At 54.4% G+C, this 14,330-nt stretch overlaps 1 protein-coding gene across 1 annotated transcript in view; it reads right to left on the bottom strand.

Annotated features, from left to right (window-relative positions):
• The window catches only part of EEFSEC (eukaryotic elongation factor, selenocysteine-tRNA specific), a 312,677-nt gene extending 299,844 nt beyond the window's left edge, over positions 1–12,833 (bottom strand). Inside the window, exon 1 of the mRNA XM_007668320.2 lies at positions 12,505–12,833. Coding sequence (XP_007666510.2) covers positions 12,505–12,793 — 289 coding nt within the window. The 5' untranslated portion in view covers positions 12,794–12,833. The remainder of the gene's footprint in view (positions 1–12,504) is intronic.
• Positions 12,834–14,330: the final 1,497 nt, after the last annotated feature.

Here is a 14,330-nt window from a genome sequence, read left to right as displayed (position 1 = left end):
AGGTAACTGAGGCACAGAGAAGTTAGGTGACTTGCCCAAAGTCACACAGCTGACAAGTGGCTGAGCCGGGATTAGAACCCATGAACTCTGACTCCAAAGCCCGTGCTCTTTCCACTGAGCCACACTGTTACTTGATTGCTGTGTGACCTTGAGCAAGTCACCTCACCTCTCTGGGCCTCAGTTGCCTCATCTGTAAAACGGGGTTTAAGACTGTGAGCCCGCAACCTCGGTGTCGTCCTCGACTCTGTTCTCTCATTCACCCCACACACCCAATCTGTCACCAAACCCTGCCGGTCTCACCCTCACAACATCGCCAAGATCCGCCCTTTCCTCTCCACCCAAACTGCTACCTTGCCGGTACAATCTCTCATAATCTCCCAACGGGACTACCGCATCAGCCTCCTTCCTCCTGTCTCTCCCCACTTCGGTCTATTCTTCACCCTGCTGCCCGGATCATCTTTCTGCAGAAACAGTCTGGGCATGTCACTCCCCTCCTCAAAAATCTCCAGTGGTTGCCTATCAACCTTCACACGAAGCAAAAACTCCTCACTCTTGGCTTCAGAGCTCTCCATCACCTGGTCCCTTCCTACCTCACCTCCCCTCTCTCCTCCTACAGCCCACCCCGTACACTCCGCTCCTCTGCCCCTCGCCTCCTCACGGTGCCTCGTTCCCGCCTGTCCCGCCGTCGACCCGTGGTCCGCATCCTATCTCTGACCTGCAACGCCTTCCCTCCTCACCTCCGCCAAACTAACTCTCTTCCCCTCTTCAAAGCCCTACTGAGACCTCACCTCCTCCAGGAGGCCTTCCCAGACTGAACCCCCCCCCTTTTCCTCTGCTCCTCCTCCCCTCCCCATCGCCCCTACTCCCTCCCTCTGCTCTACCTCCTTCCCCTCCCCATGGCACTTGTGTATATTTGTACATATTTATTGCTCTGTTTATTTTATTAATGATGTGCATTTATCTGGGGTCCTGTTCATCTATTTTCATGGTAGTGATGCCTACTTGTTTAGTTTTGTTGTCTGTCTCCCCCTTCTAGACCGTGAGCCCGCTGTTGGGTAGGGATTGTCTCTCTCTGTTGCCGAATTGCACTTCCCAACCACTTAGTACAGCGCTCGCCACACAGTAAGCGCTCAATAAATACTACTGAACGAAGGACATGAACTGGGTCCAACCTCACTAGCCTGTATCTACCCCAGCGCTTAATACCATAAGCCTGGCACATAGCACGCGCTTAATACCATAAAAAAAGATGATCTGCTTGAAATGGAACGCTCATTTCCCTGCTTCGGTGACAAAGAGCTTCTAGAGATGCTGATTTTCTTTCAGGTGTCGGGTCTGTGCTATTCTTCTGCCTTGGCAGTTTTTCAGGCACTTCTCTCGAGTCTTAAAGGTGACAGAACACTGCCTCCAGAATTTGTAAAATGGGAGGGAAGAAATACAGGAGGCTCCCATTAAGGAGAAGCCTCGCCGGGAGGCTGCTGTGCATTAGCAACCCAGAACAAAAGACCTGAGGACACTGGAACCGTTCACCCCAGCAGCCACCAAAATCTTCTAAATTGCAAGGCCACGAGAGCAACATCTTTCAGGCCTCTTCTTGCCTGCTGGAGTCAGATTAAGGAAGACTCAAGAATCTCCACCCCCAACTGGGCTTTGTAAACCTTTCGTTGTTGAATCTTTTTTTAAAACTCTAACTCTATTGGCCTCCTGAGAGATTCACAGCCTAAAATTAACTAAAGAAAAAGGATGAGTTAAAGCCTTGCTATTTGGAAAGGCCACGGTGGGTTTTTCCGGTTTGTTTCTTAAACCGCCGTCTTCCGTGTATGACCTCTCCCCCACCTACCGGGAATTCTGGTTAGGGACGACGGCCGAGCCAGGACTCGTCGGGGCTCACGACGGGCGGAGTCGGGAGTCGACCACCCCGGACATTCTCTCCTCCAGAGAGAGGGTGGGGAGGGTGCAGGCTGCCGTCCCTGTCGGCATCCCCCACCGAAGGCCGGAGGACCCATGGCGGAGGAGTGACAGCAGGAGTGTGAAGGGCCACGGCGTGGAGGTCCGGGAGAGGCGGTCATGAGCAGTCAGTGCTATTTATCGAGCACTTATTGGGTGCAGGGCACCGTACTAAGCCTTTGGGCGAGTACCATTCGACAGAGTGGGTAGACACGTTCCCTTCCAATCCCGGTCATGTGCACTACGAAGGTTATTAGCCTCCCACTTTCATCTGCAAAACTAAAAGGCAGCAGTGACCGGTGAAATATGGATCACAAGGAAACCCTCTTCTGTTGACCCACTGGTCCTCCCATGTGCTTCATTCAATTGCATTCACTGAGTGCTTACTACATGCAGAGCACTGTACTCAGCGCTTGCGTCACAGTGCCTTGAGTCCCACGTGGCTCCAAACTCAGCTAAGCGTATTGGGACGCTTACTCTGTTCTTACAGTGAGGGAGGGCGAAAGCAAAGGGATAAAAGGCCTTGAGTCCCCGAGGGTTTCTTGGAGTCGCAGTCCCAGAACAGGGCCACGTCAAACAATGCTACTTATTGAGTGCAGAACACCAGACTGAGCACTTGGGAAAATATCACACAATAGTTGGTAGACACATTCCCCGCCCTCAGGGAGCCTACTTCCCTCAAGGCTTGGAACAGCTCCAAATAATGCCATGAGATCAAAAAGTCGGTCTCCCCACCTCTAGACTGTAAGCTCGTCGTGGGCAGGGAATGTCACCGTTTATTGTTTTGTTGTACTTTCCCAAGCGCTTAGTAAAGTGCTCTCCACACAGTAAGCGCTCAATAAATAGGACTGGATGAATGAATGAAAAAGGGAAGCCTGGAAACTTTCCAGTCCTGTTTGGACGACTCTGTCCAGTTGCCCAGGGCGAAATCTAGAACCATCCCAGATAATTACTTAAGGCAAGGTCTTCCAAAGCCAAGACTGTTCCGTTTTAACTCCCCCGGATACACGGTCAGCCTACTCATAACCATCTTAATTGTTTTTGAATGGCATTTGTTAAGCATTTACTAAGTACCAGGCACTGGACTAAACACTGGGGAAGATACAAGCTAATCAGGTTGGACACATGGGGCTCACAGTCTTCATTCCCATTTAACAAATAAGGTAACAGGCATCAAGAAGTGAAGTGACTTGCCCAAGGACACACAGCAGACAAGGGCAGAGCCAGGATTACAGGCCAGGTCCTTCTGACTCCCAGGAGGCCTATGCTCTATCCACTAGGCCATGCTGCTTCTCCCCCGATTAGACTGTAAGCCCGTCAAACGGCAGGGACTGTCTCTATCTGTTGCCGACTTGTTCATCCCAAGCGCTTAGTACAGTGCTCTGCACATAGTAAGCGCTCAATAAATACTATTGAATGAATGAATGAATGTTTTCTCCTTCTCCCTCCCTCTCTCAGGAAAGGAAAATGGATTCCCACTGCTGGGGAACTCACAGCAAGCAGCTGAGGAAGGTAACGCCTTAAGCCTGTGCTATCACTGAAAAAGAAAGCAGCGGTTACGGCCAAGTGGATGGAGCACCGGCCTGGAGGTCAGAGAACCTGGACTCTCATCCCGGTTCTACCACTCGTCTGCTGGGTGACCTCGGGCAAGTCACTCCACTTCTCTGGGCCTCGGTTTCCTCCGCCGTAAAATGGAGATTCACTACTTATTCTCCCTCCTACTTACCTCTGAGCTCTATGCAGGACAGGGACCGTGTCCAACCTAATTAACCTGCACCTAACCCCGGCGTCACGTAGGAGACGACTCCACGGCGAAAGACAAGACCCCAGCACTTAGTACGGTGCTTTGTACATATTAAGAGCCTAATGAATGCCACAATTATTATTAATAGCATTATTTGAGCCCTACTGAGTTACAGGGTAAATCTGTCATACACCCACACGACAGACGGTGAGCCCCCCGAGGACCAGGGACTGTGTCAAACCTGATTATCTTGTACCTACCCCGGCACTTCAATCAATCGATCGTATTTATTGAGCACTTACTGTGTGCAGGGCACTGTACTAAACACTGGGGAGAGTATAATAATGACAATATAATAAACACATTTCCTCGCCCACAATGAACTTACAGTCTAGAGGGGGAGACAGACATTAATATAAATACATTACGGATAAGTGTTCCGGGGCTGGGGGGTGGTAACGGATAAAAGGGAGCGAGTTGGGGCGACGCGGACAGAGTGGAAGAGAAGGGAATGAGGACCTAGTCAGGGAAGGCCTCTTGGAGGAAATGTGCCTTCGATAAGGCTTTGAAGGTGGGGCGAGAGAATCTTTCGTTGGATAGGGAGAGGGAGGACGTCCCAGGTCAGAGGCAGGGAGTGGGTGAGTGGGTGAGAGGTGGCTGCCTATCTACCTCCGCTCAAAACAAAAACTCCTCACTCTAGGCTTCAAGGCTCTCCATCACCTTGCCCCTTCCTACCTCTCCTCCCTTCTCTCTTTCTACCGCCCACCCCGCACACTCCGCTCCTCCGCCGCCCACCTCCTCGCCGTCCCTCGGTCTCGCCCGTCCCGCCGTCGACCCCCGGGCCACGGCCTCCCGCGGTCCCGGAACGCCCTCCCTCCTCACCTCCGTCAATCTAATTCTCTTCCCCTCTTCAAATCCCTACCTAAAGCTCACCTCCTCCAAGAGGCCTTTCCAGACTGAGCTCCCCCCTTTCTCCCTCTGCTCCCTCTACACCCCCCTCACCTCTCCGCAGCGAAACCCTCTTCTCCCCCCCTTTCCCTCTGCTCCTCCCCCTCTCCCTTCCCACCCCCTCAGCACTGTACTCATCCGCTCAACTGTATATATCTTCATCACCCTATTTAGTTTATTTTGTTTAATGAGATGTACATCACCCTGATTCTACTTATTTGCCATTGTTTTTATGAGATGTTCTTCCCCTCGACTCTATTTACTGCCATTGTTCTTGTCTGCCCGTCTCCCCCGATTAGACTGTAAGCCCGTAAAAGGGCAGGGACTGTCTCTATCTGTTGCCGACTTGTACATTCCAAGAGCTTAGTACAGTGCTCTGCGCATAGTAAGCGCTCAATAAATACTATTGAATGAATGAATGAAAGATCAGCGGCGAGATAGACGAGATGGAAGTACAGCGAGTAGGTTACCATTAGAGGAGCGAAGTATGCATACTGGGTTGTAATACGAGAGCAGAGAGGTGAGGTGGCCGGGGGAAGGTGATTGAAGGCTTTAAAGCCGATGGTTAGGAGTTTCTGTTTGATGCGGAGGTGGACGGCCAACGACTAGAGGTTCTTGAGGCGTGGGGAAAACATGGGCTGAACGTTTTGGTAGAAAAATGATCCGGGCAGCAGAGTGAAGTTTGGACCGGAGTCGGGAGAGAAGGAAGGCAGGGTGGTCAGCAAGGAGGCTGATAGAGTAGTCCAGATGAGACAGGTTAAGTGCTTGGATTATCGTGATAGTTTGGAGAGGAAAGGGCTCATTTTAGCACAATGAAGAGTTCACATAGTAAGCACTTAAATACCATAATAATAATGACCATAATGACAAACAGCCAACTCCCTGTTTTGGAATTAAACTATTCCATCCCTTAGGGGCATGGCCAAAAAAAAAAGGGGGGGGGTCTATTCAGGAAATCCACCCACCAAAAATTAACTTCACGGATAAGCTCTCTGATCCGAACGGGGCAGCCGAGACCCAAGCAAGTCTTATTTACTCCAGCACTCATCATCCAGTTTGATTATCTGGGCCCTAGCTATCCAGGGCCCCTTGAGAGTTTCTTCTGCCACCCCCCCCCCCCCCTTCCTCTTAACTGCCTACTTTCTGGATAATGCTACTTATTAAGACTTTCACCTGAGGGCAAGGGTGGTAGGGGGAGAGGAGAAAAGAGCCACTGGACTAATTCAAATGTTATCTCCTTCAAAAGGTTTAACGGGGAAGGGGCTATAACTAAGGATTGAAATGGAATCTGGGGATTTCCTGGGCATTTCACTATCCCTTATTAACCTGAACAATTAAGAGCTGGCTATAAATGGAATTCTAACTCTTCTCTGATTTCCCTGGAAAATACATCCACTGGAGGAACAGGAGGGAGGGAGAAAAAGGGCAAATATAACAGGGGAGGGGAGAGGAGGAGGGGCGAGCTCGATCCAGTGTGGTAACGGCCCCCCCCAAGGGGCGCCATCAACTAAGCGCGTGGGAAAACACAACGGAAAGAATGACACGCGCCCTGCTCGATCCAAACATTTCCGCCACAAATTCAAACCTAGTTTGGACCGATAGACTCTTTGAGACAGTATCCCAAAGAAGAGGAACACTAAAATTGAAAGGAAATGAAGTGAGCCTATTCTATCCCTTGTGTGGAAGTGATAACTGCCGCTCTCGCTCCACTAACCCACAGCCCTGGATCACCTCCTCCGTCCGTCTCCTACGCTCCTATGCTCGAGCTGCTGAGTGCTGCTGGCGAAAGTCCAAGCACCGAGCCGACCTCACACACTTCAAATTTATCCTTTCCTGCCTTAACTCTGCCCTCTCCTCCGCCAGGCAAAGCTTCTTCTCCTCCCTCATCGACACCCATGCCCGTCACCCCCGCCGATTGTTCCGGACCTTTAACTCTCTCCTTAGGCCTCCTGTTCCTTCCCCTCCCCCATCTCTCACCCCCAATGATCTGGCCACCTATTTCCTCACGAAAATCAACACTATCAGGTCTGAGCTCCCCAAAGTCACCCCTCCGCCTCTCCCCTTCCCCCCACCGACCCCCTCCCCTACTTTCCCATCCTTCCCTGCAGTATCCTCAGAGGAGATCTCCTCCCTCCTCGCAAGTGCCACCCCCTCCACCTGCGCCTCGGACCCCATTCCCTCTCACCTTCTTAAAACCGTCGCCCCTGCCCTCCTCCCTTCCTTAACTTCTATTTTTAACCACTCAATCTCCAAGGGCTCCTTCCCCTCTGCCTTCAAACATGCCCACGTCTCCCCCATCCTAAAAAAACCCGCTCTTGACCCCACTTCCCCCTCCAGTTATCGCCCTATCTCCCTACTACCCTTCCTTTCCAAAATCCTAGAACGAGTCGCCTACAATCGATGCTTAGAATTCCTTAACTCCCATTCTCTCCTAGACCCCCTCCGATCTGGCTTCCGTCCCCTCCACTCTACCGAGACTGCTCTCTCTAAGGTCACCCGTGACCTCCTTCTTGCCAAATCCAATGGCTCCTACTCCATTCTGATCCTCCTTGACCTCTCTGCTGCCTTTGACACTGTCGACCATCCCCTCCTCCTCCATACCTTATCTCACCTTGGCTTCACGGACTCTGTCCTCTCCTGGTTCTCCTCTTACCTCTCTGGCCGGTCATTCTCGGTCTCCTTCGCTGGAGCCTCCTCCCCCTCCCATCCTTTAACTGTTGGAGTTCCTCAAGGGTCAGTTCTTGGCCCTCTTCTGTTCTCCATTTACACTCACTCCCTCGGTGAACTCATTCGCTCTCACGGCTTTGACTACCATCTCTACGCAGATGACACGCAGATCTACATCTCCGCCCCTGTCCTCTCCCCCTCCCTTCGGGCTCGCATCTCCTCCCGCCTCCGGGACGTCTCCACCTGGATGTCGGCCCGCCACCTAAAACTCAACATGAGCAAGACTGAGCTCCTCATCTTCCCTCCCAAACCCGGTCCTCTCCCAGACTTCTCTATCACCGTGGATGGCACGACCATCCTTCCCGTCTCTCGGGCCCGCGATCTCGGTGTCATCCTTGACTCGTCTCTCTCGTTCACCCCACACATCCTAACCGTTACCGAGACCTGCCGGTTTCACCTCTACAATATCGCCAAGATCCGCCCTTTCCTCTCCACCCAGACGGCTACCTTACTGTTACGGGCTCTCGTTATATCCCGGCTAGACTACCGTGTCGGCCTTCTCTCTGACCTCCCTTCCTCCTCTCTCGCCCCGCTCCGGTCTATTCTTCACTCCGCCGCCCGGCTCATCTTCCCGCAGAGACGATCTGGGCATGTCACTCCCCTTCTTAAACAACTCCAGTGGTTGCCTATCAACCTCCACTCCAAACAAAAACTCCTCACTCTAGGCTTCGAGGCTCTCCATCACCTCGCCCCCTCCTACCTCTCCTCCCTTCTCTCTTTCTACCGCCCACCCCGCACGCTCCGCTCCTCTGCCACCCACCTCCTCACCGTCCCTCGGTCTCGCCCATCCCGCCGCCGACCCCTGGGTCACGTCCTCCCGCGGTCCCGGAACGCCCTCCCTCCTCCCCTCCGCCAAACCGATTCTCTTTCCCTCTTCAAAACCCTACTTAAAACTCACCTCCTCCAAGAGGCGTTCCCAGACTGAGCTCCTCTTCTCCCTCTACTCCCTCTGCCATCCCCCCTTTACCTCTCCGCAGCTAAAGCCTCATTTTCCCCATTTCCCTCTGCTCCTCCACCTCTCCCTTCCCATCCCCACAGCACTGTACTCGTCCGCTCAACTGTATATATTTTCGTTACCCTATTTATTTTGTTAATGAATTGTACATCGCCTTGATTCTATTTAGTTGCCATTGTTTTTACGAGATGTTCTTCCCCTTGACGCTGTTTAGTGCCATTGTTCTCGTCTGTCCGTCTCCCCCGATTAGACCGTAAGCCCGTCAAACGGCAGGGACTGTCTCTATCTGTTGCCGACTTGTTCATCCCAAGCGCTTAGTACAGTGCTCTGCACATAGTAAGCGCTCAATAAATACTATTGAATGAATGAATGAATGAATGAATAACTGCCTGAGCGTTGGAAGCGAATGCAAAGAATGTTTTAAGTCAATGGTTAGCAACCCTTAACACTCATTCCAGAGCACGCCAGGTGAAATCATTCTGCGTGGGACCCCCCCCCACCCCCGCCCTGCCGTTGGTAGAGTCAGTCAGTCAAGCATACTGATTGAGCGCTTACTGTGTGCAGGACACCGTACTAAGCGCTTGGGAGAGTACAACACAACAACAGACACGGTTCCTGCCCACAATGAACTTACAGTCTAGAAGGGGAGACAGATGTCAGCATAAATTACATATATACAGATTGATTGAGGGCTGCAATCCCTCTCAGGGTTGCACCTGGAAAGCTTCCAGTCCTCTACCAGTCTCTCAACTATGGGAGGTGGAGTCAGTCAAGCAGAGGCCTACCCACCCCATTCCTAGCTTGCTCGGGGGCTGGCGAGTGGATGGCAATCTGCTACAAGTCAAAACTCACCTGTGCCGGGCAGCAGCGGCACGGGAGAGAGTCCAGGGCAGAGACTCAAGTTGACTGCGTGGAAGGAGGCGATGGCAAACCACTTCCGGATTTTTACTACCACCGGGACGACTGCAGGTGGAGGTGGGGCGTTCTGGGAGAGAAGTGTCCACGGCGTCGCCACGGGTCGGAGAAGACTCGACGGCATAAGATAAGACGGCTGCGTGGGCCAGAATCCTTTGGGCCACCCAGGTCAAACCCCAGGAGTACCCCGGTCCAAACCCAGCTCCCGGGGACGGATGCGATTTATTCTTGGCCGGGTGTCGGCCACCACCCCCAAAGTCTTTCTTAGTCAGAGGTGAGTCACCTGATGCTCTCCCCCATCCACCTGGACCTCTTCTCCCTCTTCTAGCTTATAGGCCCACACCTGTGCAAGGAAACCCATTGCCGCCCTACTCCCCAGTCCTACCATCACTGCTGGGCCACAAGACTCAGGCCCAGAAAGGTCTGAAACGAGGACGACGTAACTCAGCCCCGTCAGAGCTCGGCCCGGATGTGGGTCTCGCCACCTGACCCCCGGCCGGGGTGGGCTGGGGGCTTGGGGGAGAAGCCGGAGCCCGTGCGGCTCTCTGGCTAACACTCACAACCTGTCCGTGTCCCCCACACCCCCACGGTCCCCTCCCCATCCCCTAAAACAGCCACACTTGGCCGCTCTCCACTCCCATCTCACCACTGGCTCCAGTCCTTTTGGTCATTCATTCAACTGTATTTATTGAGCGCTTACTGTATGCAGAGCACTGTACTAAGCACTTGGGAGAGTACAATACGACAATAAGCAGACACATTCCCTGCCCACGACGAGTTTACAACCTCGAGTGGGGGGAGAGAGATATTAATATACATTAATAGATTACAGGTATTTAAGTACCGTGGGGCCGGGTTGGGGGGGGGCGGGGGGAGAAGAGCAAAGTCCTTCTATCCTTTGTCCCCGCCCCACCTTATCCGGTCGAGACCGACAGACGAGCCTCCGTTCCGATCAACCGGTAGCACGTACCGTGTACCAAATATCATTAAAAAGCAAGTGGCTAAGTGCTTACCGTAGGCCAGACACTGGGGTAGATACCGGCCAATCAGGCTGGACACCGTCCAGGTCCCACATGGGGCTCACAGTCTCATTGCCCATTTTACAGATGAGGGAACCGAGGGAAGCTGAACAGTGGCCATCTTTGAGAAGGTCAACGGTGCCACCATCTCTGAGAGAATCCGTGCGGCAGCCATCTCGGAGACGGGCTGGACACCACGCCAACTCAGTGTGCTCTGTAAGGCGCACGCAAAGGTTCTTCCCCCCTCTCCCCCCACACCCAAATATGAATCATTCGCTGACGACACACGACAGTATGGCAAGAGTGAGCTGCCATTCCAATCAAAGGGCTTGAAAGGACAGCAGTTGTTGGGGTGACAAACTAAGAAAAAGGGCTCCTAAATTCGACCTCCATCTCTTCCCGTTCCTTCACACTCACAACCCTCATTCCCAAATGACAGTTTTAAGACCCTTCACTTCACAGTCGGTGGTATTTACTGATGCCATCTCACCACCGGCAGCAACATCTTCAACGGGAAGGACAACTCTACTGAGCGCAAAGCATTACCCTGAGCACAAGATCTCCACCCCAGCCTTCAAAGGTGCTTGCAATCTAATGGCGGGGGGGAGGAAAGACAGACAAAAATTATTTACAGACAGACAGGAGTTTCACACAGGTGTCTGTGAAGTAGAACTGCTGATTAATCCCGGTGCATACACGCCGTTCATATTCAGAAACCGGAAAAAGGTGACTAGGAACCCCTAAGATGGTCTTCCCAGCTGGGGCGGATTTGGTCTTCCCTACCAAGTCAGGCTCTGGCAGTTGCTTCCCTCGCTCGGTCAAGCCTAGAACCGAGCGGGGCCCGGCGGCTAGAGCGCAGGCCCGGGAGTCGGAAGGACCCGGGTTCTAATCCCAGCTCTGCCGCTTATCTGCTGGGTAACCTCGGGCAAGTCACCGCGCTTCTCTGCGCCTCGGTTCCCCCGCCTCTGAAACGTACGAACGATAATGGCATCTCTTAAGCGTGGCTCCACGGGCTTAGGAGTCGGAGGGCATGGGTTCTAATCCCAACTCCGCCACTTGGCAGCTGTGTGACTCCCGGCGAGTCACTTCACTTCTCGGCGCCTCAGTCCCCTCGTCCGGAAAACGGGGATGAAGACGGTGAGCCTCACGTGGGACAACCCGATTACCCTGTATCTACCCCAGCGCACAGAACGGGGCTCGGCACCCAGTGAGCGCTTGACAAAAATACCCACATTATCATTATCAAATGCTTACCGTGGGGCGGTTGCTGTACCGAGCGCTGGAGCGGAGACAAGCAAATCGGGTTGGACACCGTCCCCGTCCCACGTGGGGCTCCCAGTCTCAATCCCCATTTTACAGATGGGGGAACTGCGGCAGGGCGAAGTGAAGCGACTCGCCCAAGGTCACACGGCAGACGGAGGGGCAGAGCCGGGATGAAAACCCATGCCCTGCTGAGTTCCGGGCCCGTCCTCCATCCACTCCGCACGCCGCTTCTCACGCAAGCCCCATGTGGGCCGGGGACTGGTTCCACCCTCATTCGAAGGTATTTAATGAGCGCTTCCTATGTGCAGAGCACTGTACTAAGCGCTTGGAATGGACAAATGGGTAACAGATAGAGACGGTCCCTGCCCTCTGACGGGGTTACAGTCTAATGGGGGGGGGGGACGGACAGACAAAAACAACAGCAACAAATAGAATCGGCTGAGATCTACCCCAGCGCTCGGTACGGGGCCTGGTAGGCGGTAGGCGCTTAACCAATATCATCTAAAAAAGAGGAAGGAACACCTCCCGATCCCAGACCGTCCCCGTAGGCCTACGTCGGGAAGAAATAACGTGGGCATTCGTTAAGCGCTCGCTACGTGCCGAGCACCGTTCTAAGCGCTGGGGTGGAGACGAGGTCGTCGGGTTGTCCCACGCGAGGCTCCCGGTCTTCGGCCCCATTTTCCAGATGAGGTCACCGAGGCCCAGAAAAGTGAAGCGACTCGCCCGCGGTCACGCAGCCGCCGAGTGACCTCTGACCCCCAAGCCCGGGCTCTTTCCACCGAGCCGCGCTGCTTCCCCAGTCTCCGGCCTTCCTCTTCCGAAAGGGGAGGGAGGCCAGGAGGAGGAGGGGAGCGGGCCGGGGCCGGTTCCCTTAAGTGTCGCCTTGGGAAAGAGAGGGGTCGCCCCTCGTCCCGGAGGGGGAAGGGGCCTCCTCTCCCCGGGGGGGAACCGGAGGTCTTTCCTCGGCGGCGGGGTCCCGTCCTTACCGCCGATGATGGTGCGGATGAGCGAGGCGTGGCCCGGGCAGTCGACCAGCGTGAACTGGAGCCGGGCGGCGGGCCGAGCCTCCGTCCCGGCGGGCTGCAGGTGCGGGGGCAGCGGCACCGAGAAGCAGGAGAAGCCCAGGTCCAGGGTGATGCCCCGCTCGCGGCTCTGCGGCTGCTTGTCGAAGGCGGCGGTGGATGCGGTGGTGCTGAGCGCCCGGGCCAGGGCCGTCTTGCCGCTGTCGATGTGGCCCAGGACCCCCACGTTGACGTTGAACCGCGGGCCGGCCATGGTGCGGGCCCTTGCCCTCCGCTCCGGTCCGCCCCGCAAAGCGGCCCCCGCTGCAACCCGCCGCCCGGCCCCCTTCGTTCCCTTCCCCTTCCGCCCTCCGCCCCGGTCCGGCGCTCGGCCCGCTCCCTTCCGGCCCCGCCTGAGCGGAGGCCCGTTGCGAGGCGGATCACTTCGATCCACGTTTAATACGGAGAAGCGGCGCGGCTCAGTGGAATGAGCAGGGGCTCGGCAGTCAGAGGTCACGGGTTCGAATCCCGGCTCTGCCACTTGGCAGCTGGGGGACTGGGGGCCGGTCACTTCACTGGGCCTCAGTTACCTCGGCGGCAGAATGGGGATGAAGACTGGGAGCCTCACGTGGGCCAACCTGATGACCCTGGACCTCCCCCAGCGCTTAGAGCGGTGCTCTGCACAGAGGAAGCGCTTAACAAATACCGACGTTATGATGAGAAGCAGCTTGGCTCCGTGGAAAGGGCCCGGGATTGGGAGTCACAGCTCATGAGTTCGAAACCCTGCTCTGCCACTTGTCAGCTGTGCGATTGGGGGCGAGACACTTTACTTCTCCGGGCCTCAGTGACCTCGTCTGGAAAATGGGGATGAAGACTGGGAGCCTCACGTGGGACAACCTGATTCCCCCGTATCTCCCCCAGCGCTTAGAACGGTGCTCTGCACATAGTAAGCGCTTAACAAATACCAACATTGTTATTATCATTAAGTCCTTCCTCATGGGTTCGAATCCCGCCTCTGCCACTGTCTGCTGTGTGAATGGGGGCGAGTCACTTCACTTCTCCGGGCCTCAGTGACCTCATCGGGAAAATGGGGATGAAGAAGAAGAAGAATTATGGTATTCGTTACGCGCTTAACGATGCAGTGAGTCAGCCCTGGGGTGGCTAGGAGCAGATGGGGCCGGACCCAGTCCCTGTCCCACGTGGGGCTCACGGTCTCAATCCCCATTTGACAGATGAGGTCGCCGAGGCCCAGAGAAGTGAAATGACTTGTCCAAGGCCGCGTGGCAGACAAGCGGTGGAGCTGGGATTAGAGCCCATGACCCTCTGAGTCCCACGCCTGTGCTCTATCCACTACACCGTGCTGCTGCGGCTTCTGTTTACTTTTGTGCGTTTCCCCGTCGGAAAAATAAAACTAGTGATCTCTGGGACAGGGCGATATTCATTCACTAGGATTTATTGAGCGCTTACTATGTGCAGAGCACTGTACTAAGCGCTTGGAATGGACAGTTCGGCACCAGATAGAGACGATCCCCGCCCAATGACGGGCTCGCAGTCTAACCTATCTGTACAGATACGTTGAAAACCCGCCCATTAATCTGAATTGCCTGAAAGTCCGTACGCTTCTGGAAGTGTTTCATTTTGCGCTTGGGGTTTTTTTTTTGCGGGGTGAGGTGCTTGGGAACAGATAAGGGCTTTTATTTAGTGGTCCACTATCAATCAGTTAATGGTATTTATTAATAGCATTAAACTGTGCAGAGCACTGTACTAAGCGCTTGAGAGAAGCAGCGTGGCTCAGTGGAAAGAGCCCGGGC

The sequence above is a fragment of the Ornithorhynchus anatinus genome, chromosome X1 (genome assembly GCF_004115215.2).
Source record: "Ornithorhynchus anatinus isolate Pmale09 chromosome X1, mOrnAna1.pri.v4, whole genome shotgun sequence".
Classification (NCBI taxonomy): domain Eukaryota; kingdom Metazoa; phylum Chordata; class Mammalia; order Monotremata; family Ornithorhynchidae; genus Ornithorhynchus; species Ornithorhynchus anatinus.
Note: the sequence above shows the minus strand (reverse complement) of the source record. Positions and strands in the feature narration are given on the sequence as shown.